Here is a 26,161-nt window from a genome sequence, read left to right as displayed (position 1 = left end):
ACTCATGTAGTCTGTACTTCCTGAGCTTTCTGGTGAGATTGTTACGGCCAATGGTGTCTAAAGCCTTGCTGAAGTCAGGTAGACAACATCCACTTCTCTTCCCTCATCCATCTAGGTAGTTGTCCCATCACAGAAAGCAATCAGGTTGCTTAGGCATGGTTCTCCTTATGTCATGTGATCAAATAGCTTCCAGCTTTAGGATAAACACCCCAAACATCACCTCACAATTACAAAAAATTGAAAGAGGCACTGCTGTATCCTTCTCCTAGTCCTTTTTGTTATTTTATTCTCCCATTAAAGTTTAATTCTCATCTACTGTTCCACCTTAAACAGTATTTCCTGATTAAGGCTGGAATTGCCAACAGGTATTTCAGAGTATGTACAACTCTTAGTGTATCTTGTGAGACTACTATGCCATGTTTTCTAATCTTGAATGAACACTGGAGTACAGCTTCCAGCAGTTACAGCAGTAAAAATTTTGCCATTTATTTTTTTGCCAGTTCTTTTCTCCTATCTGCACTGCTTTTTGTGACTGTAGTTTAATGTCCATATACTAACGGACTTATTTGTAAATCATCACCATGTCTGGAAATACACAGTCAAAAGAGATCTTCTGGTGGTGAATATTAATTTATTAATAGTATTTCTGGTTTTGTTTGTAAATGGTTAACTCTTGGATTTGAGCAGCCTGGTCCAGTGGAATGTGCCCCTACTCATGGCAGGTGAGTTAGGACTATATCGTCTTTAAGGTCCCTTTCAATCCACACCATTCTGTGATTCCATGAGTGTCCTATTTGAAGAAGAAATGGATTGTAAAGGAAACTCATAGCAAAACTATTTAAAAATTTGAACTGATATGTAATTTTTGAAGGGTTCTGAATCAATGCAAGTAGAGTACTTCTGTGGTTTTATAAATTTTAGGAGGATGCTACAGCAGCAGTTCAAGTACTTGAAAAGATTTCTGCTAAAGCAACATGTTTTTAAGAAGGGCCCTGGCTTTTGCCCCAGTTATAAGCTCTATCGATTTCCTGTTTTCTTTTACAAAGACAAAAGTACAGGTGAAAGGATAGCTCTACAGGCAAATGCTTTGCAGGTTAACAGTTATGGTCAATAACTAACAAACCAACCACACAGAAATATTTTTTAAAAGAATGGTCTTGCTAAACTCTTGAATTATCTTTAGCATGCATTCATCCAGGTTTTACAGAGGGTACCTGAACATTTTTCTTGCATTAATATCATTCTTATTGGATCAGAATGTAAGTTAAAGCTATGGGTTGTTAACACTTGCTATTTCTTGTTATTGTTAGTTATGCCTTATCTTGCAATTATTTTTCTGGATGTACTTAATAACTAAATATTGGTAGATGGCAACATTGGAGCCAAGTACACAAGTGAAATGCACATTTTTTGTTGAGATATAGTAAATTAGTAAGTATTAGCAGTGAGAATGATCTGTTAAGTACAAAAATCTCATTCAAACATAAATAATTTGGAGAAAAAACAGGAAAGGGGTATAATTTTATTCAGTAGAGTAAAGAGTAATTAATCTGTCAGATTAGTTTCAAAACTGGTGTTAAATATTGGTCCCAAGAACAAAATGTTGCTGTTTAAATACTGAAGTTTGAGGCATACTCCTTGGTTAGTTTTTTTTTCTGAAGATAGAGATTTTTGTGTGTATTTTACTATGAGTGCAGAAAATATAACTGATTCAATGGATGGTTGAATTCTATTTGAGAAATAATTTGAAGAAAGCATAGCAGCTGCCTTAAGATGTGTGCTTATTCTTGTACATGGAAATCACACTTTGAATAATAGGCACTTCCCCTCAAGAAAATTGGTTTGTTTGTTTTTCTTTTTTTTTTTTTTTTTTTAAGCTAGCAAGGTTGCAGATTGGAAGATGAAATGATCTTTCTAAAGTTCTTAAAAATGCAATTGAGTATAGGTCAACAATATAAATTATTTAATGTCTTCTATAATGATAACAAGCACAGTAAAAAAGTTTTTGAATATGAATCACAAATGCTGAGGTATTTCTGAAATTATTAGTTGTACTGACAACATTGTATCTCATTTTCTTAGAAGAAGGGATTTACGAAAATATAAAAATGCAATCAAACAATGTGTATGGTACTACAGCATGCATGAAAGTCATATGAATCATGAAGATAAACAAATCAAGAGAGACTTTATGTTCTTGACTCTTGGAAAAATGCTTTAGGTAGAGACTATCCACCTGAAAGTTCTTCTAGATAGATCATGTATTCAGACAATTTGGTATTTTGTTTGTAACAAGCTATCAAATAAGTTCTAAGGTCAGTTATTATTTAGATGGATTCTGTGTTGATCTAAAGAAAGTCATTGGCATAAAATGGCTTTGTAATTTACTCAGCCATTCCTATAAATTGCCCCTAAGATATGCTAAATGAGACACAACAGATCTGTATTTTAGTTTCTAGAATAGTTCAAAAAGTTCAAGAAAACCACTTATATAAAAAAAATATATCACTAAAGGTCATTAAAGACCCAAATTTATTACAGAGCTCTTCAAGTTCGGGCATGTTTTAGTCTTGTTATAACTTTAGAAGTTTTGATATAGGTTTCTTCTGCATTGCTTATGATTGCTGATTTAGAGAAAACCAAAGACATTCAAGATCCAAGTAGCATTGTTAGACAGTATTGTGTGATCACATTCTAAAACTGGGTAACATGCTGCCTCAGGTGAGATGCTCACGTAGCACTGAGTAACTTGTGTGTCTAGGCTGAATGTAGGATAGTAATTTTTAAAATTTAGATTTGAAAGTATTGGCCAAAACATTTTAGTGCCTCTGTTGTTCTAATTTCTAAAAGTGAAGTTTTAAACAGTTTTAGGAGTCTCCGTTAATTGAATAATTAAGAAAATAATGCTTTTGAGATTCTCAGCTGGAACTCTGAGTCTCCATTAAGGATGAGAAAGATGCTTTACTAATTTTAGTTTAATGACCTACTGAAAACCTGGCGTGTCTCTCCAGTTACAAGCTAGATTTTCACAAGTGTCCTGTTATTCTTCACACTACCTTTCAGTGTCATGCAGCTCAGAGGCAAAGTACTTGTAGTGGTGTAGTAAATCTGCACAAGTTCAAGAAGTTGAAGTACATTTGAAACAAATGTTCAATTTCTGAAATAATAGTGGACTGGATTCCATGTGTTTGTTCATTAGAATCTCTCTTAAGTTTAATAAATCTCAAGCAGTCATTTTCATTCCCTTTTCCTATTAACTGCACTGCTGAACACAAAAGCTCTGTTATGTGCAGAATGACTGAGCTTATCCATTCTAGAAAGGAGTTATGTTTGGTATCTAAAAAACAATAACAGTTTGCTGCCTGACTGATCAATGCTGGACCAAGTTCACATTCCCAAGCTCCCACTCTCCCACCTACGTACACAGGAGGTAGGAAACATAGCAAACAGAGGGAAGACAGGCACTCATTTACACAGAAATATTGAACTTAGACTTGCCTAATAAGGATACAGCTGGGCTTGCATAGCAATAAACATAGGCTTTAATTACTGCTTGTAAAAACATCCAAAGAAAAGCACAGAAGCTAGCACCAATTAATTTTTAGCTTGTTCATTGTTTTCTTTACTCAATGGAAACAAACCATAAAGGTTTTAAATATTTTTCATGCTACCTTGCCAGAAGATTTTTCTATATTATTGTATAATTAGGCAAGTCACTTTTGAGATATCTGAAACCTCTCCAGCTTCAAGTTCCTTATAAGTAATTTTAGTGAATTGGAACCAGGCTATGAAATAACAAGAAGTGAAATGCTACTCTAGGAAACAATATCTGGGATCTTTTTAGTTCAGAAAGATAAAGAATTGGGCCTGAAACTGAGGTAAAAATCTTATGTGACAGGAGCAAGTTGCTATATAACCTCTAGAGTGGTCTATGATTTTTAAAAGAGCACACATTTTACTTCCTAGAAATTTTCCCTAGGCTTTTAAAAAACCTTGTTTGTGACTGGTAGAAGTGAATACGAGGGGAAGATGTATTGCAACACAAACTCTGTATGTGAAATCCATGCAGCCCTCTGTGTGCTGACCTAAAAACTGTCACCTGTGCATTCATTTGTAGGGATTCAGTCAGAAAATCAAAGTGATCCTGAGCATTCAAATGCTGTTGCATTTCTGTATTTCTAGCTGGCTAGACTTGAGGATGGAAGTTCTTACTTTTGAGCCCTATGCTTTTTTTCAGACACTCTGCAGGAATGCTGAGCTACTGAATACTTCTTGAGAGCAGATGGTAACTAAGTTAGTGTAACAGTCTTCATTCCATCTCCATCAGTTCATTGTCTTCCACACAAGTCAGTAGGAGCAATGTTGAGATACTTCCCCATTTACAGTACCTTCTTTATCTCATTTTGACTTAGCCATGCTTTAGAATCAGACTTAAGAAGAGATATTGATCACCTTCTCTTTAATCATGAAAAACTGATGATTTTTCTAAAACTTATTCCATCTCCATAAAGAAGGAATGCTTTATCTATTGTGTCCACTCCCTTCTAAGGTCAAAGAGGAATTTAAATGGTGAAACTAGAATGTCTGGAGAAAGGTTGGAAAAGTCTGTTGGCTGACAGAGCTAGTATGTCATGGTTCAGTTTATGCTTAATTGTCCTTAACATTTGGGTAAGCAGTATATCATGGCCAGAGGGCTAGAGAACTTTTGTTTTGAATATATTTCATTAGTAAAGCTGTCAGATGTATTTTTGACTACTTCAATGGATGACTAAAACTCAAATTTCAATACCTTTGGAAGGTCTATTTTATTTTTTCAACAAGAAATTCAACAAAAAAGTGAGGTTCTGTCATCTGGGCCTTAGCCACACACTCTCCCAGCTACTGCAAAAAATTAACTCTTGGCTGAAACTAGGACATTATCCACCCATTATTCTTTACAATTTATATCACACCCAGATCCTACACCTTCGAACAATATACATACACACAAGCACAAGTATAATTTCCGTACTCAACGCCCATCCTTCCAAGTTGTCTACTGAGTTAATTTAGTCCATAATTGTGGGTTCTATCCATCCTAGATGTCTTCGAGGTCCCTTCAAGAGGACCAGAAACACCACCAGCCCTTCTATTCTGTCTGAGGGAGGACTTGCCCATTGGAAACTAGAGTGGCATTTATCCTTCAAGAACTTCCTGTGCTACCTGTTCTTTCTTTCAGCTCATACCTGTGCTACTAGTGCAGAGGTGGGTTTTCCATCCCACTTCCTCATGTCCTCTCTGAGGTAATTCAGGTAAAACCACAGGTTTTCTCATATACACACAGGTGTGTATTCTCTCTTGAGGTGGGAGGTGTTTGCTGCCAATAGCAGAGACTGTGTTCCCATACAAGTGAGGCATGGGACGTTGCCTCTCTAACTTGCTTGAGACACCTGCAGAGTAGTGAGATCACCTGGTGAAATCAGGAGGGGAATTAAAAAAAAAAAGAGCATTTTAGCACACCCTGAAAAAATTAACATATTCTAGATAATATAATCTGATACATGAATTATTTCTCTTACATGTTATATAAGATTATTTAGTAACAAGTAATATGCTTATTATTTAGAGATCCCGTGGTCATGTGGTCAGAGATATTTTCTTTATCAGATTATGAATCTGATTGTGCAACTGAATAGATGGTTACAATCACTCATCTGTATCTAGGAACTTTCTTCACAAAGCAGAGTTGCCAATGTGTACATGAAGGAAATATTTGCATAACCACTTTAAAAAATATTCCTGCCATGATATATGAAATCATGTTGCAGTGTACTGAAAGTACATCCTCTAAGTTATTGTTTCAACAGGTTTTTGTCTCTTAGAGGCAGAGATAGCTTCAGGAGGAGCAAGTTTGACTTGAACAGAATTTCTCTGGAGGGATGTTACATTGAAAAATACCAGACACACCATGCTGATCTGGAAAGAGTGTGTTTATACCAGCACAGCAATTCTCAAAGGAATTACAACATTGAGATTTATGATATCAATATAAATTAGCATCTTTCCTAAAAAATGGATAATGTCAGAAAAACTTGATTTTTCATTTCAGTGGATAAAGCTGTATGCATGAAGAATGCACAAATTCAATTGGAGAACTTGCTGTTCTAACAGGAGCACATTCTGGGCTGGATTTCTTTTTCAGTAATTTTTATGTGCTGCTGATACTCTTGCAATGTGGATGCACCAGCCATCTTGTCATTTTCAGATGTAGCCCACGGCCTCCTTAGTCTCTCTGCAAAGTCCTGGTAGCAGTAGTGTTTTAAAATCCTTGCAATTGTTTCCCAGTCAAATGTTTCAAGCAATACTTAATCATTTCATGAGTTACTGGATAAAATACTTTTCTGTATTTCCATTTTCTTTTTTGACAAAAGATTAGAAGCCACATTTTTCCTGCTGAAACAATTTTCAGGTCACACAGATTATTCTGAGAACACATTGTATTCTTAGTTTACAAGTAAGCTAATTTTCTAATTTAAACTACTGTACCTTTTTTTCCCCCCTAGAAATAATCATTTTTACTTTCCTTTAAATTATCTTTTTCTGATGTCTGAGAAAGTAGTCTGTGTCATTCTAGTATGGTAGAATGAAACTGGTGGGGAGAGTCTGTATTTTGTTTTCTGTTCAATGGGAATGTGTAGAAAGGTACAAAACTGCAATTTATGTACTGGTGAAGTTAGCTATATCTTGTAGGAGAAAATGACTTCTCTGTGTAGTTGCTGGTGTCCATGTAGATCTGAATATACAAATGTCGAGGTTGTATTTGTAAACTGTATGTAAAATTCAGTAATTGAGATTCTAGAAATGAGAGGCTGGAAAATTACCTGACTGCACTAGTTGTCAATTTCCTCTACTTTTCAGGAGCTCTTCTGAAGCTCTTCTTACAGTAAAGATTTTTATTCCTGCATTTTCCATTTTTTCTTTTTGCCTTCCAGTATCTGAGGACTGTTGGAAAGCCAACAAAATGGTATTGATTCAATGTTCACCTTAGATAAAACTAGCTTCTTAGTTTATCAGTACTTGTTGTTTTTGCATAAGAGTAGCATCTGTGTTGAAGTTACAGGCAACCTATGTAAAGGAAAAGTTCATGATTATAGTTTTTCACTGAGTTATGAAATACCATTAGTAGCCATCACAGTCAGAACAATTTAAAAACAGTTTGTTTCAATGTGAAATGCAAGAGGGTTTGCTGCAAAAATATTCTCTTGTTTTCTAGGCTATGTATGATTCTGCATGTTCATTGTACCCTTGGGATCTGGTCTGACTTGAGTAAGAGCTGGTGTAAATCATTGCCTAAGTCCAGGATATTTGGTCTGTATTCACCCAGTTGGTAGAAAGTGTTACCTCCTCCCCCATAATTTCAAAATTCAGTTATATTTAATCCTGCTGCTGCAAGAGTGAGGGATCCTGACATGTTTTGACATGTATAACTGCTTGCTCCCCATCGTATCTGTTGTATAGGACAGAACTATTAGCAGTCTCTGAAAGACAGTCTTCCCAAGAAGGACATGCAGGACGGAGTAATCTCTAAATTTCTATTGTGAAGTGATTCAAGTATGACTGCCAGTGTCATGTGGACAGCAGATAGGACTGTTGATGGAAGGTAATGCAGTCATTCCCATTTTAAATTGGGTGTGACGTCACCCTTTTATCTGGTGTAAGTAAGCTTTTCAAGTATGGATGAATACAGTGGGAGACAAAATGTTCTTAAAACATCTTTCCTCCCATCCTTTTCTTTGCCTTGTTCCCTCTTCTTTTGCTGTTCCTCTTTTCTTTTCCTCTTACTCCTCTCCCTCTTCCCTGCTCTCTTCGCCTCCCAGCAAAAGTTCCTGCTCTGGTTATGAACTAAATCTTATTGACATATCAATAAGCAGAGATAAGAGCTGACTGATAAGAGACACTGCCAGTGTGCTGTGACCATCACTTGTTAGGCCCACCCTATTTTTGCCACTGCTTTTTGTTTTCTGCAGGCTATCTGTATGGGTAAGTTGGCTCTTACACTGCAGTGCTATCATCCTGTAGGTGAATGTTCAAGTTAAGATGTGCACAGTGATCAGCACCAGGGAACCCCAGATGTAAGCTCCACAAGGTACATTACCATAAAAAGTCAGTAACAATTCTTCTTGAACTTCCTTCACTGCTATGCAACTACTAACAAGAAAACAGGAGCCTTCTCTGAGTTTGAACACACAGTATGTTTGTGTGTTTGTGGATTTTCATCCCAAATCAGCCTCAGGATCTTCAGGTCAGAAAATCAATGTCTCTTGTTTTTTTCCCCCTAGTTTTCTCAAAACATTTGACAGGAAAGGAAGTGCAATTCTTTAAAGGACTTAAAGTATAAATATGTTTCGTTGTTTCTATGGTCCAGTGTTTCCTATAACTACTTCTGTGGGAATGCATAGTCTAATCTGTTAACTGATCCAAGGAAATACTGTTTAAGCAGTTGCATTAATTTGTGTTTGCCATTAACATATTTTTTTGTTCACTACCTTTGAACTATGTTCTGTTCTTCTTTCTTCATTTAAATACACTCAGTTCAAGAGTCAATTTGTAGGTACTTTCAGAATTACCATTTAGTAGAAAAATCTGTTGTGGCTTTACAAAATAAAAACATGTTGTTTATACTTGTTTCAAGTAGACCTGTTGTAAGTGTGAAATAAAAAACTACAGTAAGATTTTCTATTGTGATATCTCTGTTAAAAAGTTCGTCTTTGTTTAATGCTTCATAGTGAAGTTACTTCTATTTAAAGCATTGAGTTTGGTCTCGGCTTTGATCTAAAGCTTTTGATCTTGAAAGAAGGATATTGTGGCAGTAAAACAGAAGGCTAGGAGAGATTCTTTTCCAGATGATAAGAGGATACTCTCAAGATTTAATGCACACTTATTGGATCTACCTTTATTTACTTATCTGTTTACAAAGTACATCTAATTCTACATATTGAGGGTTTGCTTACACACATGCTTTAATGTGCCTTATTCTTTTGCTAGAGCACAGATTTCCTTTTAAAGGTTTCAGAGATTATAGCAATATATAGTATGAGTATAAATAATTTTCAAAAGGTTATCAATAATTTTTAAAATACTGACATTTGTAATATCATTTTAACTATAACAAGTATTAGCCACTCTATCCTTCACTGCCTCATGTTTTTAAAATGTAAACAAAAAAGCACTTGATAAAATCCTGATTTAGGATTTATAATTTGGACTTTGCATGGTTGACATAAGTATCTCCCAACATGCTGGAGTTTGAATATCCTCCTCTGAGGGTGCAAGAAAACCTGAAGTCCTATGCCTAAATTTAATTACCTGCTCAAGGTATCTTATTGAATAAATAAAGCCTTTAGCCAAGGCCTCGATAAAGGGCTTGCTGTGGTGCAGTATACCTACAAAGCTGCTTTGGATCTTGCTTTTAACATGCATTTCAGACCCTCCACGGTAGTTTAGTAGTTAGGTTCTGGAGGCGACAGCAAGTACCAAGGCCAACGTTGAAATAGTTAGTGGTGATGATGCTTTCTTGAACTACCTGCACTAGATCATTCCTTTGTCCGTCAAGACCTGTGACAGAGCTTGTTTATAGGAGGGTTCATAGGAAAGCGGCTTCCATAGTAAGGGTCTCGAAGAGAGAGCGTATAGCTGATAATTAGGCTGTAAACCGTGACGAGCATGGATGTTATGGATGTCCGTCCCGTCGGCGACGCTGTTGGAGGGAGCGCGGGTTGGCAACAGCACCGCCAGTGGCCAGGCCGGGTTGGGCCGGGCTGGACCTGGCCGGACCTGGCCGGGCCGGGCTCCGCACCTGCGGGGCGGGGCGAGTGTGGCCGGGCCGGGCCGGGCCGGGCCCGTGGCCGCCCCGCTGGGGTTGTCTCAGCGCGCTGCCCCGGAGCCGGCGGGCCCTGACGTCTTTAAGGCAGGCTCCTCCTCTCCGCGGGGCTCCGGGGGCCGGGGCGCGGGGGCGGGGGACCCTGCGGAGGTGTTTCATTTCCTAGCGAGGGCTGCGGTGTGCCACTGCCGAGCCCGGGAACAGGGCATGGCGTGGGACGGAACGGGACGAGGCGGGAAGGAGCGGGCGCGGCTCCCGGGGCTGGCGGCAGTCGGACCTCGCTTTTCCCCGCCTGCCGCCGCGGGGCCCCGGGAGCGGAGCGCATCGCGGATCCTCCGCGGGCGATCCCGCCTCACCGTGCGCTTTCTCCCCCTTGTAGCCCCTGCTGGAGGAGAGAGAGACGTGGAAGGAGTGTCATCTCGTCCAGCAAGTGAGCAGCGAGGTGAGGAGGAAACCTTTGACAGCTGTTATGTTGCACCCGCTTTTTGCAGATCTGCTCCTGGAGTTTTCAACCTTACACAGCATCCCCACCCTACCACGCTTTTGTTTTAAAAAATAATTGCTTTAGTATTAACAATAAAAATACTAGTATGGGGAAAAAAACCCCATCAAATGTTACTATTTATTAAATAATAACCATGCCATCCAAATTTGGCATTGGTAGTCTGGACCAATATTCGAGTGGGTAGCTGGAAATAAATCTCTTACTTGAAATAGAAGGTGTAAGGGATAAAGCGCAGAGGTTTTCTCCAGGAGTTTTTAACATTGCAATTATAACTTCCCATTTGGCAACGTGGTCTGACATCAAAATGTACTTTGTGCAAAGCCCTTAAACCAAAAGCTCTAAGATGAACATCACCTCACACTTTGATCATGTACAGGTAACAACCAGATTACCTCAGACCACATCACTTTAGAGAGGAAAAGTGCTTTCTTCTTTCCAGTGAACCAATGAAAAAAGTTGTCTCGAGTATCTTTATAGATATTTATTGCTGAGTAACTACAATCAGTTTGCATCTTCTACCTAAAAAGCACCGTGATTTTGAACTCCAGGTCACAAAATGGATTCAGACAAACCGGAGGATCAGAAAAAGCAGTAAAAAGAAAATGAAGCAGGATGAAGTTGTTTTCCAGCAGGTAAGCAATCATGATGTCAGTTTGTGTAATGGGACAAAGGGCGGAAGATCCAAATAGCTTCCTGATTATGCCTTCTTAAGCTTGGTAGAGATGTTACTTAGTGGCTTCAATAAGAAGGTAGCAAACGGATGTTACAAGATAAAGTTTCAGAGACACTATTTAGTTACAGTGGCAAGAAATTAATAACCTTTTTAGATGTCTGTGTTCAGGAGACAGCATTTTCATCTATTTGTATTTAACTGAAACATTCTAAGTAATGTTCTTCTAAGGAAGAGAGAAGGGTGCTTTTCAAGGATGCAGAGAAACAAAGCCCTTGAGAGGTTTTGACAAGACCTGAAGCACTATTTTCAGATACTGGTAGGTGAGAGACAGTTTTCATGGTAGATTTTGGGACAGCAATAGATGTGATGTGCATGTTGAAACAAAATATTTGGACTGTGTTGTTGACTCTTTATTCAGAGGGTGAGTTTGAAAATCATCCATCTGTAGTATAGATTTCAATTAATTAAAATGTGATTATTATTTTAAAAATTACTACAGAGGATTTAAAAACCTGAATACAACCGAATTAAAACTGGTTTTAAATCGGTGAATTTTAATTAATCTATTGCAAAAGACCTGTTCAATAAGTTGACAATTTAAATTACAATGTAGAGAGGTAAGTAGTTAGCTGATACTAAATAGCTGTTTTCTGTGCCTTGAGGGAAAAAAAGGTGAATAAAGATACACTTCCAAATGCATTATTAGAACTGTGGGGTTTTTTGCTTGTCTTGATTTTGAAAACAAATTTATGATTGTATTTAAAAGCTCTTGTAACCTTTAAAGCATTAAAATAGTAGTGTGTTGATTTGGTGTTTCGACAGTGCTTCTAAAATGCATAATGAATCCTTGCTGTTTCTGTAGCCAAATTCTCCTGATAGAATGACTGCCAGCTCCTGCGATATGTTGCCTTAGTATGGGCATTGCAAGTATATGACAAATGTCCACGAAGTGCATTGTTGTGAGTGGATGATTTACCAGCTCCATGATTAGCTAAAAACTGCCAAGTAGCATCCTTTAATTCACGATTAATTCATTTTATTGTGTAACTGGAGTCAATGATTTAGGAAAGATGTTCTGTGGTGTTGTGCTTTAGAATGGTGTGATCTAAATAGATGGAGATAGCATAAATGGTTTCGCCAGGTAATTCCATTTCTCTTTATATTTCTGTATGTCAGTGTGTGTTTGTGTGTATATGTAGCATTTGTATTTACAATCATTTTATGCTAAGACGATGAAGATTTTTTTTAAGATAAAAATTGTATTACCTTGGGAATTTGTGAGCAAAATGCATTGGTGGTACAAATAACACTAGTACAAACCAGACTGCATGCATTTTGAAGCAGTTTTTAAATGGTACATTTCAAAGAGGATAGAGGTAGATCCTCTGTTACACCTGAACAGTAGGTTTAAAAGTGCCTTATGCTGTTATACCAATCCTAATCTCTTTCTATAGGAGAAAGCTTAATTAGTGCAAAATCCCTTTGCACTGATAAAACTCCTTTCCTGTTGCGGATGTTGTTCTCCAAGTGTTCCCCAGTTTGTGAGAGAGAACTTCAGCATGTACTTTGCAGTGAGAGAAATGCAAAACTTGATGTGTAAACTTAAGATAAGATACTCATTGTTTTTTCAAACACTAATTCTAGAGCAAGGTCTGTAAGTAGACATATGAATTAAAATTAAAGGCAAGCATAACCATTGTCTTCTAATATCTGTAAGTATCAATAATTCATGGAGATCCAGTGCAGATTCATAGCACTGCATTTGCAAGGTACTTAATTAACCACATGGTAAGGAGGAGGCGTAACAATAATCTTATATTTGAGAGTAAACCACTGACTATTCACTGAGTTTGGCATTGTTTGCATAGCATAGAAGTTTGGCCATTGCAATAGTGACTTTTCCAATACAGTTACAGGTAAAAGAGTACAGGAGAAAAAGAGTGAGGGACCTCCCTGGTGGTAGCTGAGCTTTATTATTTGGTTTCAGAATTGGATGCACTAAGTTTCCAACCCTGACTTACCACTGCAATTCCTACTCGGTGTAGGTGGTGCTAACCACTCTTCTATGAGAATGATTGATTTTTAGTTGTGTCCGCTTATAGAAGAAATTACATTATACAGAACTTAAAGTAGCTTCAGAGATAAACAAGAAAAAGAGAAAAGCATGTAATGGATAAGTAAGGCAACCTTGAAAATAGCAGAGAAATAGAAATAAGTTCAGTGGGAAGAGGGAGGTGAGAAAGCAAGCGATAATAAACAGAGAAGTCAGAGAGCTGATAGCAGCTCATATTACAACTCTGATTAAAATAAGGATACTGATGTATTTTGCTACACCTTGAAAACTGAGCTTTGCTTTGATCTTGCTTATCCTTTCAAAACAAGCACCAGCTTATTAAATGTGGCTTCTAAACTTTCAAAACAAGCACTAGCTTTTTATATGTTAAGCTTCTGAACTTCCATCTGTGCTGTTGGATTTTCCTCTAGGGTTTCATGTGCCTGTGCTGTCCGATTTTCCTCTGTTGTTTTTCTTCTTTGTGATAGCAAGTCCTATTTCTAATACAAGGTGGATGATTTTGCTATACTGAATCACCACCAAATCAAAGCAACTGGGTCCAGGTACATAATCTAGGAGAGAAAGATAACTGTATGGAATAAGCGAAACAGAATGGTGAAGGAAAGGTTGCTGACAACTGCCTAGGAATTGTTTCTTGAAAAAAGTTGCCTTCTAAACAGTTAAGTCTGTAGGAACTGACTTTACATACATTTATACATATTTATAAAACATTACCATGTGCTGGATAAAGCTATGTGGCTGTAGTGTTAACTATGCTCAAGAGGAACCAGTGGGGACACTTGTATAGAAAGGTGTGGTGCTGCTTTCCAGTGTGGATCCACACGGCAGATTACAGCAGTGGAACAGAATCGATGAGTGAGAGACTTCTGGCCAAATAGCTGTGGGTTCTCATACTTTTGCTCATGTTCTTTATTTAGGATTTTTTTGTTTGTTTTAAAATTTTTTTTTGATTTCTAACCTTTTTGCTGTTCTATCTCTGAAACTGCTGTTCTATCTCTGAAAGTGAAAAAGGTGTTATTTTCTTAACACCTTTTATGATGATTTTTTCTTTCCTACTTCTTTTCCACACCTCATGTCTTTCCCTGTCTTCTTTTGACTCATTTGTTCACCTTTGGTACTGTTCACCCCTTTCTATTTACTTTCAGTCTCTTTATCTGTTTGAAAAAAAATGGAAAAACAAGCTGAAAAATTGCAAAAACAGTTACCTTTTGCTCACCGTGTTTTCTGCTTATAGTTTTCCGTAGCTACTCTTCTTACAATACATGTACATAACATATACATTACAATACATACACAAACTTAAACACATTCACGTTTTTCATTTCTACTTTTGTCCTCCTTTCTATTCTTGTACATTTTTTACTCCTCAATTAATATTATGCTGTCTCTTCATGTTGTCATCTATTTGGTCAGCACATTTAGCAGTCAGTATGTGTATCAATACAGAATGCTGTTTGTGTGTGAAATACAGAGAAGGTGTAACAGAGTTGATAAGAATTACTTGGTTAAAATAAGCAATGTTTTATAATGAAGAGTATGATAGAACTGTTAAATGGTGTTGTGATGATGATGATGTTTGTTTTAATAGTTGACTGTGTCTGCTTGAAAAAAAAGATTCTGCTGTCCTGTCTGTGTTAGGCAGAAGAAAATTATCTAGTCAGACTAGTAGAATTGTGGTGTGTGATCTGTATCTGCTGGGGAGAAACGTCTTTTCATTTGAAGACTAATTATCTTTTACATTACATTCAGAGTCAAAACATAAAAGCTGATTTGATCATATTTCAGTAGTATAAAAAATGTCACCAGATGAGGTAACAAAGATACACAGGATTTAGGAAAACACTTATATAGTCGCACTAGATAAGGAACATATTTCCTGCATATGATCAAAATTGCATGTGACTGTTTCAGTTTTAATTTGATTGTATATTGAAACTTCGGGGAGTGATTCAACTTTTCTAGAATAATTTCTGCTGCTTTCTCAGAAATACTCTTTTCTTGTGTTTAAAGTTTGTCTGCTAGTTTTACTAGCTGTATGACTTCAACTTTTTTTCCTATTGGTTGTTGCTATTGATCCTTTGTGTCACTCCAGAGACTTATAGTTGTCAATATTTAAGCTATCTTAATAACCTGAGCATAAATGACTTTGTTGATACTGCTTTTAAGTTTCTAATAAAAAATAAAAAACCCAAATCAGTTCTGGTATATATGACTGATGCTAAATGCTGTCTTTCTCCTTTAATAATGAATTCACCAGCACAAGTGAAACACAAGAAATTATCTTTATCTAAAATTATTTAAAATTATTAATTATTACCTAAATATTTATCTAATTATCTAAAATGAGTTGTCTTGTTATACTGCAAGTAGAAAATATTTCAAAGTCTCATAAGAAATACTGATAAAAAAATACCATGTGGTATAAAAGAGCTCTCAGTTAACTAGAAAATTTATTCAAGATCGTGTGTTTCTGCTAATTCAGGTAACTACTATTAACATACAATGCATAAAAATAACATTAAATCATTAATTGGCATGTATTTTTTGTTTGTCAAAATGAGTATTTTTATTTGAATCTACCAAACTAGGGATCAAAGCAAGGATCAAATCTGAAACAGTCTGGTGAGCTTGTGCACTGCTTAACAGCTAAGAGAAACATAGTTAAAAATCCTAAATTGTTATTCAGTGATGCTTCAGTGGTGTTATTTGCTGTACCAACTTCTGTTAATTTCACAGAACTTTCTAGCAACCCTGTAAACTGGCCTTCGCTGATTACAGAAAACATTTAATTCCTTTCTCATTCAGACATTTGAATGGAAAATTTTTCCCAGCTCATATACAAGATCTGATTTGCATTAAATGTTGTTAAGCTGTCTGGGAAATAGACACTGTAATTTAAAAGTTTTTTTTATGAGTACATAAGAATATAATTTCAGACCATTGGAGCTAAGCAATTTTAATATTTAGTTCTCCATCTCTAAAAGAATATTTGTATTTGTGAATTGTTTGGAAACTTTTTAATTCTGCTTTTCTAAAGAACTGTTGTTTTTTAGGATAGTGCTGCTTCAGAATTCACCTAAGAAACATTTAACAGAACAAGAAAATACTGTGCCTGTGCATGTAAAAAAAAAGAAAAAAAAAAGAAAAAAAAAGACAAAAACAAAACCACAAACCAAAAAAAACCAAAACAAGAGTGAAATTTTTGGTTTAGTAATTTTTTAAATAGTCCAGTTCTAACCACAGTATCAGCTGTATCTTATTTCCAGTAGTGGTATGCCAGAATCATAGTTTTCTTTACAATAGCACCCATCTTTCTTAGCAAGGAATTGCTTTTCATACAGAGCCTCCCAAATATATATTGTCAAAAAGTGAATGTTCTCATTAGGCTACATTTTTAGATCACTAAAGCAGCCTACCACTACACATATGCTAATGCTTCTGCTCCCTTTGTGACTCTGAAGCGACCATCTCTAAATTAGGAGATCTCAGGCCAGCATGGCTATGTCTTGAAATAGTTTAAAGTTTGCAGATATTTACATCACTTTTAATCATAATTGTCCAAGCAAGCAACCATCCTGTGCAATGGTAGATTAAGGCCATTGTGTTGTAAAACACAAGGTTTGTCCAGAAAGGCAGAAAAAGGCAGTTTTAGTAGAGGGGTTTATTGCTTTTGATTTGTAGGAAGAATTAGTTACACATTTGTGATGGAGCACTGTTTGGCTAGCAGAATCACTGGAGGCATTTTAAGAAGGTCGTGTTTGTGTGTGTTACCATATGATGCTATCTAGAGCTACATTACTGGGATTGGCTGCTGCTGCTAACTTTTTCAGTCTGTTGTTGTTTCTCATTATAAAGGCCTATTTTTTGGTGGCTGAAACATGATCATTCATACCTTAGCTTAATAAAAAGAAGTTTTGTCTTTAATAAGACAGGAAATGGAAAATGTGAGAACAGTTTTATTCTTTCCCAAATAGAAAAAAACCAAAAAGCATTTGATAGTTTTTAATACTTCTCAAGTGTATGCCCCCACCAGTGTTTACACAGTGAATTCTGAGTGGTGATGTAGTGAGTTCTGGGAGCAGAAAGAAGGCTGTCCCTTTCAGGGCATTTGCAACTGGAGCAGCATACCACATTTGGAAAAAAGTGGTGCACTGCATTCAAACACTCCATAAGTTTTCTCCTACAGATTTTTCCTATGGATTTTTTATTAGCTGAGAATATACACTTGTGCATGTCAGCTGAATAATCTACTTGATTTAAATGTCCCTAGGTTTTTCTTGATGTGATTGACTATAAAGACTCCTAAAGAGGCTTATTGGTCCACTGGCTCAAATGTGTGCTTTATTTCAGTTTTACATGTGTTTTATTTCAGTCCTGTATTTATTACACATTGTCAGAAATAGGCTTAACTATTTTCTGATGACTGATCTTAGCTATTGTCCTCGTTGTAAGTCTATTTTCAGTTTGGTATACTATATAGTAAAAGCGCATGTGTGCTAGTCAGTAAATGCAGACACTGTTTTTTAAAGTAATGTATGAGCACAGAAGGTAAAGGCTAGACCTTTTGCATAACCTGTTAAAAAGGCGTTGGTAGTTCTCAATCTGTTTTTTCATGGCCACAGTACTAAAAGTAGTCATGGATACAACTTAAAATACTGTCATTCTTTCCTTCCCTTAGAGTCCCCTAAGAACCTCTTTTGGAGCAGGAATGTAGCATGCAGTTGAAAGCAAATGCATTCTTTGTTCCTTTAACTAAATGGACAGGATTAAATTCTTAAAGGTGTGTAAATTTTACTGTGCTCATTTGGTCTGTGCTCCATATATTTTCCTGTGTTACTTTTCATATGGACACAAACCAAGTGACTGATCACAGTTGTCTAACTCATCTCATCAGATGCTTCATGTGCAGGTTTTGTGAAACCTGTACCAACATTTGAAACTAGACTACTTCTGAACATTACCGTGTGTTTGTTTCTCTCTGTCTCTATATATATACACACTTAAATTTCCATAGTTTTGTTTAAAAAATTATTGCCAGTTACAATTTGTTTAATTAACTACAAGATTTTTTTTTTTTTGTCCTCATTATGTGGTGGAGTCATAATGATTTTTCAAGAAAAGCTTTTATTTTTTCTGGAAAAATTGCTTCCTGAAAAGGAAGCTTAGGCAATTACGTTGCTCTGGATATCTTTTTCCCTTTTCTGCCTTAAATATAGGCATCCACTAGGCATTTTCAATTAAAGTTGTTAGAGCGCTACCTCAACCATGTTCCTTTAAGAGATACTGTGGGGAAAGCCGCAGAAAAGCAATGCAGGTGTGTGAGCTCCATAATTTTTGGTAATCCTAACAGATGTGTTAGAGGAAGATGATATGACTGTCCCAACCACAGGAACCTTTTTTGTTGCCACTTTGAGTCTATGAATGGTTTAATCATGAGAAACAAGTTCCTTGTTGAAATTGGATTTCATTACTTTTGCTTCTTAAAAAATTTAATGTTTTGGGTTTATGAACTTTATTCTGCATACTCTTCAGGCTGCATGCTCTGAATGTTCTGGACACCATGTAAAGAATTTGTCGTACAGTTGGTTTCCTTCTTCACTCAGAAATACTTGAGTAAAAAAGGGTCTCAGGACTTAGCATGGAACACTGATGAGGGTCTCATGTTCTGTCATCCATATTTTGAAAGAAAATTAAGTACAGCTAGAGAGTATTAAATATTTCCATGCTCAAGATCCTGTTTGTTTCAAAGAAAAAAATGACATGTAGTGCCTGTTATGCAGTAACTATGGTTGTCTTGTTTTTGTTTAACTCGGTTTCTCTGTGTTTTGGCTGCACTTCTGACAAACATGGTGAAACTATTAATATATAAAATGCTTTGCTGAACCAGGCCTTAGTCATTCATCCCCAAGTCTTACTTTTCAAGTAAAGGAAAAAAGATCACTTCCTCATCAAAGAGGAGATTTGATTTCTCCTAATTGCCCCAGAGAGTTTTTTACTGGGGGATATTTGTCAATATTTTTAAATAAAACTATTTATCTATATATATAAATCTAACTGCATAAATGACACCTTTGGCAGGGGGCAGATAATGTTTGAGAGACAATAACCGTAGAATCAATTTGTCAGAAGCTCAGTTTCCTTTTATGTCCTGCAATTTTCTCACTCCTGTTTTGCTTGTTAAAGAAAGACTGCTTGTTAAAGTAAAATACCCTTCTGAGTGTATGCCGGTTCATGCAAGATGGAATTCTTGGTTTGTCACCCAAATTTACCTTCATTGTTGCTTGAAAATATGGCCTATTTTTTGACAGTAAATGTTACACTGGGTAAACCTTTTAGGTTTTCAAATGCTTCCAGAAGGAAGTAAAAAATGTGACTTTTGTCTGCTATGGAACACAAGCAGCATATATGTTCATGTTTAGGACAAGTGATTGCTTGAAGGGCTTGGGAAGCCAGGGAGACTGATTTCAGTTCACCTGGTTTTATAGATGAGAATATGTGAAAGGAAGGTGCATTTTGAATCTCTTGATTGTCAATATAATATAATATAATAATGGTCAATATAATAATATACCATACTTTTGTTTTAATACCCACCCTTATTTTATAACATCCATAATATTTTTAAAGGAATTAAAATTTTGCTTATTTGAAAAACTGTTATGTTTATTTATCAGTAGAGGGGAGGAGATGTACCTGACAACAAAATGCTTGTCTGTACTATATGCATTGCTCCTAATTTTACAGCAGCTCAGAGTTGCATAAAAGCAGTGGAGAAATTTAAGATCACTCAAAAGATGCTACCTAGTAGTGTGAAGTTTTTATGCAACTCAGTGTTTACCAAATGTCTTCAACTAAACAAGTCCCAAGTACTTTTTATATAAGGACCTCATTACCATTGTGTGAGATACCTCAAAACCACATAATATCTCTTAAAATTCTGTCCTTCAAAACTGAAATAAGAATGTTTATCTTGATTTTACAGATCATAATCCAAAGCATGGAGATAATAGATAGCTTGTCTGCAGATACCTAAGAAAGTTGGGCATGGCAATGAACTGAAGTCAAGTTTTGTGGCCCAACACAAACCTTAAGTTGAAGGCTGTCTATATTACAGATAAGTATTCAGCCATGCATTCATCCATGAAGCAGTTAGTCCTCTCTGCACCAAAATACATGCAGGTTGGTGATATTTTAACCTGCAGTCATAGCTAGGGCTATGACTTCACTTCCCCTGTACTATGGAAGGACCAGTGTATATAGCAATGCAATTGAAAAGATGATCTTGAGCATGGGAGGATTCATCTTATCAATATTTATATTGTAATAGAACATATTTTCTAGTAATGAATTCCAGCAACAGTGATTTTAGATTATATGTATCAATATATGTGTTGGCTTTGAGTCTGTTTTAAATAATAATAATTTAATGGACAACTGTTTACCTTTTTGTCTTTGACTGTTTGAATGTGTGTGTGCAGCCTGTAACCTTTAATGCAAAGGGAGAATAAAATAAGTAATAAAAGCTTGCTAACTCGTGGGCTTTTTCAATGCAAAAATTTTTGATTGTAAAGCTTTCAGGAATAGTGTGATAAGGTGTTGGAGGGCAAGGTAACAGCAGAAGTCAGAAATGTTCCCATGTGTTGTGTCTTCACGGCACAGAAAGAGGTATGACGGCAAGTCTGTTCCTGTTTTATTAACTTGGAGGTAGTATAGAGTTGGAACCTGTGATAAAGAAAATAGCATACACAACCCTTTGCTTCAGAGGTGTATTTATTCTAGTGATGTGTGTTGCTTCACTACTTATACGAGGCAGAAGTGCAGTTAAGTGTCTTGTGTGAATGTCTTGTGCAGCTATCCAGCCTTCTGGTATAAAGTGGCATGTGAGTAAATATTTAACAAGTTGTATTTAATAGAAAGTATCTGGTCAGACTATCAGATTCTCTTTTACTTTATCAGAAAGACAGGGACTTTTTCTGAAAACAACCCATTTTGTACTTCCAGAGGGTATTTCATATCTTGCACTTGTTTTTAACTGGTTAAAGTCTGTGAATATCCCATATAGGAATTTGTTTGAAGTGTTTTTGAAAGGAAGGTTGTGCAATACCAATGACCTAGATGGCATGTAGAGGCTAAGTCTCTTCATTTGTTTTCTCTTGTCCAGAGAGATGGGAAGCATTCTTAGAATTATTTTTAGATTTTTAAAAGTCAGCCTTGATTTCCCTGTGTAACGGTAATCCCTTGGCTAAGGCTGAAAGCAGTACTGTTTACTCTTCAATAGTGCCATGCGTTTGAAATTTTTTGTTCCATTTTGATGCCTGTGTTGAATTTTTTTGTGGATGGTTTTATTTGTTGTTGTTGTTGTTTGTTTTTTAGGTTTTTTTTTTTGTTTTATTTTGGTTTTTTTTTTGGTTTTTTTTTGTTTTCTTGTTGTTGTTTTTTAAAATAAAGTACTCAGAAACTTTTCCTTCATTAACTGCTTGGGTATAGAAGAAAGTGCTACCCAATGTATCCATGATTCTTCTCATAGTGTGCCTAAATCACAAAGTGTTTTGATTTATTGCTCTCTAGTTCACATGCGTATAAAAGATCACTTCCTAGCTCTATAATTGTGTTGTCTTTATGGCATCATATTTGCTGTGACAGAAAGATGGTTGAGCAGTTAGGAGTCAGTGATTCTGGTTTCCTTCTTAGTTTATATCCTGCTTATTTTCTATTTACACATCATCTGAGAAGTGAGCTATTGCTCCCAGTGCATCTTTACACCTCCATCATGGAGCTGCTGCTGTTTTAGTTTATGTCCCCCTTTTTCTAAAATAAAAAGAAATTGAGTGCATCAGTGTGTTTCTCTAGCACCTACCATTGTTCCTCATTCCATTTACAGCCTTAAAATGCATGAAACTTGTATAGAGATGTTGTCTTAACCATGCATAGACTGCTGAATTACAGAATATTACTATTGAGCTGTGCTATGTAGAAAAGGTAAGTAATTTCAAGTTCCGCATCTTTGTAAACTAAAAATATTCTTATCTAAGTGTTTTGTTACTTGTGACATTAAGATAGTATCTGTAAAACATACTGAGCTTGGTAAATGTGAGAGTTCATGGAGGTTTTGTTATTGTGGGTGTTAGAACAAGACTGATGGTTTCAACTAAGGGAATTGTGTTCTTTGGGCTACACATATGCTTTTCACTATCATACTTCTATCTGTGGTGCAATACAATGTGATGGTGTCTAAATCATATGGTACTCAGTGTTTTACTATATTCCTTTCATCAGTGGAAAACTAGGGCTTTTCAGCTGATCTCGAGTCATCTTGATCTGAATGTTTCTATTACCATCAAAACTTAGAATAAGCTAAATGCATAAAGTGCTATAAAAATGTCTCTTCATGACAGAATCTCTTGTGACTCAGAAAATCTGCTATGGAAAAGTTACTTTTGAAGACTAGTGAGTTTTACTTGTCCAAAACCATTGTGAGTATCTGTTAAAATTTATAAAAATCTGATTATGGATGCTGAAACATGACCTCTAGATTACTCATTTACAGATAGAAAATAAACCTCCCAACAGAATAGCTCAGTACTAATTACACAGAGGAAAAACAGGAGAATTGGAAAAGTTGGATCAATAAACCATCACCTTCATTATTGGGATTCTAATTATATTTAAAATTTTAATAAATTTCTGAGTACAATATGTGAAGTGGCCAATTATTATCAACACAAATAAAATCCTTGAGATTTCACAATGCTCATTGCTACTCATATGTTGTCTGAGGAGATCTAGGTAGGCATAGGAAAGGAAGAAAGGAAAGGATAGGTTGGGCAGGAGGCTACCCTGGGGTGCATCAGGCACAGCATCACCAGCTGGGCAAGATGAGGGGTTGTCCTGCTCTGCTCTGGGCTGAGGTAGCCTCACCCCCAGTGTTGGGGGTTTTGCTATACGAGGGGCAGCTGAGGCCACTTAGTCTGTTCAGCCTGGAGAAAGAGGAGACTGAGGACAGACCTCACTGCAGTTAGAACTTCCTCATGAGTGGAAGAGGTCTCTCTTCTCTGTGGTGACCAGTGACAGGACCCCAGCGAATGGCTTGAAGCTGTGTCTGTCAGGGGAGGTTTAGGTTGAGTATTAGAAAAAGGTTCTTCACCCAGAGAGTGGCTGGGCACTGGAACAGGATCCCCAGGGAAGTGATCACAGCACCAGCCTGGCAGAGTTCAAGAAGTCTTCGGATAATGCTGTCAGGCACATGGTGTGACCCATGGGGATGGTGCTGTGCAGGGCCAGGAGCTGGACTTGGTCCTTGTGGACTTGGTCCTCGGTCACAGTAATCTGTGATTCTGTAACTGTAGAAAGAAACTTAAAGCTCAGGGTTTTTGGTTTGTGTTCAACCTCCCTAGAAAGCACTTGCATTTTCCACTTCTGGGTTCTGTTTCTGTGGGAGTTTTACAAAGAACTCCCACTAGTGGCCTGTAAAGCACTTCAGAACAGAACATAGAAGTAAAGCTGTTTAAAGTTACAGGTAAGGAGAATTTGTCTACTTATATTGCATTTGATTTCAATGTTAGGAGTTGGGGGATGGCAATTAAAAGATATATGAAGGGAATGTCCATCCTGTTCTGGAAGCTAGCTTATAGTGCAAGTGCCTTTTCTTTTTCCAGTTTATTGAATTTGTTGCCATCTTGGCTTAGTTAAGAGTGGATGGGGTGGGTGTTTTGCTATGGACTTTTTCCAAAGTACTGGCAAAGATTTACAGTAAATCCGGCTGAGTTTCCCTGAGGGTTTGAGCTGAAATTCTGACTTTCATAGTAAATTAGGCGTGGTTACAACACAAGCATTATTTTTGACATTTTTATGAAACACCTGACTGCAAAATGGGCAACAAGGTTGCAAATCATTGGTCAAAAAATATATCCAGGATACAAAGGGCTCTTATATTATTTGAAGGGACATCGATAAAAAGGCGGCCTTGATATGTTTAAAATAGAAAAACACCTCTCCCTCAAACTTCTTCATGCAAGTTATCCTTGTTTGAGGATTTCACCTCAAAAAAGGGCTTTCCTTATTTTTTTTAAACACCTGAAACTTGAAGCAACTATTCCATGTATTTCAGCCAGACAATGTTTTGGGGTTTGGTTTTGGCTTTTTTCAGTTTTGTTCAGTTGTGTTTTTGCAATACTTTAACATACTTTGGCAAACATCTTCTGGGGTGTCGCAATGACCAAAAGTACTTGTTATTCATTTCCATGGCTTTATTTATATCTATATTGCTGTTATTCTTTGTGGCAGGCTGCTGCCGATATTTTTGCTGGTATTTTGGGTATTTTGGGTCATGTCATGAATGAGAATCATGGCATAAAAGTTGTCCCATGCCATTCCAGGCAGAAATGTATTAAACATTGAAATGACTCCTCAAATGTCACTTTTTTTTTCCTATTCAAAATTGTGCTATGCTTTGAAAATAACTGTGTCTTTGACAAGTTTAGATTCATGTGTGATTAGGGAAAACAGTATTAAAGATTCTGGCAATTATCTATCTACACTTTAGTCTTCTTCATGGTTCCTGCTGGATTAATCACTTGCTTATGTCAGGATTAGCATCACTGGGTGCTTAGAGGGAAATGAAAGATAGGGACATAATCATGAAGTCAGGCTCTCCACCTTGCAAATGCAATCCTTTTATTTTCCTTTCCTGTCACGCATCATATCCCATCTGTCTGCATTTCCACATTGGTTCCTTATAATTTTCCTCTTTATTTTTTAGGGAAGACTTGAGTTTAAGCAACCTCGTACATCCTCCCTCGCTTTGCAAAAAAAGGCTATAATAAGAGTGAAAATCCATTTCCAACCAGGGAGTGTTTATAGATGTATCACTGTAATGAGTAGCTGTGTTTTACTTGATATAAACCTCTGTTATGCTCAGGTGTTTCTGGTTTGCTTGTGGGAAAAAAAAAGATGATGAAAGGTTGATCTCTGCTTATTTTGTAATTTTTAATTGTATCAATGGGAAACAAATACACTTTTTAATGGAGCAGATTTTTTATTTTTAATAAAATCTTAATTTTTACTTTTTAATTTACTACAGATAATTTTAATTTACTGCACTTTTTAATTTACTACAGATACGCTTCTTTTTTTTTGTACCATTATGCATCTGTTCTTGTGGAAGATAATGTCATATAATATAAACTGCAGAGTACTGATTCTTTGTAACTATGCCTGCTTTAATGTGATGAACCATTTTTGGATGTGTAGAAAATGCTAAAATTGAAATTATATTAAGAATGTGATGGATTCATTTTAGCTCAAATATGAATGAAATCTCATGTAGCTATCTTCACTTAGTCACAGATGGAACGCCCTACTAGTGTTGAAGGTGCACAGCAATTCCCAGCCTTCACAGCCTCTTGGCTGCGTTCCAGAAGCTAGTTCCAGAAAATTTCTACATAAAATGTTTTGTGGGTTTTTTCTAATGTCTTGGCACCCATGCAGAAGCAAAATACTAAAATGTTTTTTGACTACTGCTTTAAGATTAGCTAACAGTGTGTCTTTTGAAGTCTTTACAAAAACTTCAGAAAAACAAAAGCAGAAAAACAAAAAGCTTTGCTCCTGAAAAATCTTAAGATCTCCTGAAAGGCAGAAGCAAGGAGTGTGGGAGGAAAAGACAGCTTAAAGCTGACAGCAAAAAATAAACTGTATATACTTCAATCTCTGATAAAGTGGGTTTTGATTAAGTGCAGGATGAATTATAACAGAAAGCTAACTGGTTAAACTGGGAGTTCCCATTATTAACATCATAAAAATATTAAAAATAGAATTCACAGCAAACAGGATGTCTGGTCATAACAGTGCAGCTTTGGCTGCCTGGTATTTATGCAGCTGACCTTCTGTGCTGACATCAGAGAGCAGTGAGAAACCTCGTGACTGTGAATAAGAGTCCTGTTTAATGTGCTCACATGAACATGGTAGCTCATGGAAGGAATGAGCTACCCATTAAGGAGTAACATGAAGGAATGAATTGGTATCTCCAGGGAACGGCACATACACCACTCCTGC

The 26,161-nt window shown here is 36.6% G+C and overlaps 1 protein-coding gene across 5 annotated transcripts in view; it reads left to right on the top strand.

Moving 5' to 3' along the window:
* LOC121360698 (aminopeptidase O (putative)) overlaps positions 1–26,161 on the top strand; it is a 184,104-nt gene that overhangs the window by 96,576 nt on the left and 61,367 nt on the right. For all 5 annotated transcript variants that reach the window (XR_005956244.1, XM_041480744.1, XM_041480743.1 and 2 more), the window contains 2 exons: positions 10,239–10,301; positions 10,913–10,996. Coding sequence is in view for 4 of the 5 variants with exons in the window: in XM_041480744.1 (XP_041336678.1) it covers positions 10,239–10,301; positions 10,913–10,996 (147 nt within the window). In the remaining variant the exon portion in view is untranslated. The remainder of the gene's footprint in view (positions 1–10,238; positions 10,302–10,912; positions 10,997–26,161) is intronic.

The sequence above is a fragment of the Pyrgilauda ruficollis genome, unplaced genomic scaffold (assembly GCF_017590135.1).
Source record: "Pyrgilauda ruficollis isolate IOZ18807 unplaced genomic scaffold, ASM1759013v1 scaffold53, whole genome shotgun sequence".
Lineage (NCBI taxonomy): Eukaryota > Metazoa > Chordata > Aves > Passeriformes > Passeridae > Pyrgilauda > Pyrgilauda ruficollis.
The sequence above is the reverse complement of the archived record's forward strand: the minus strand, read 5'-3'. Positions and strand labels throughout refer to the sequence as shown.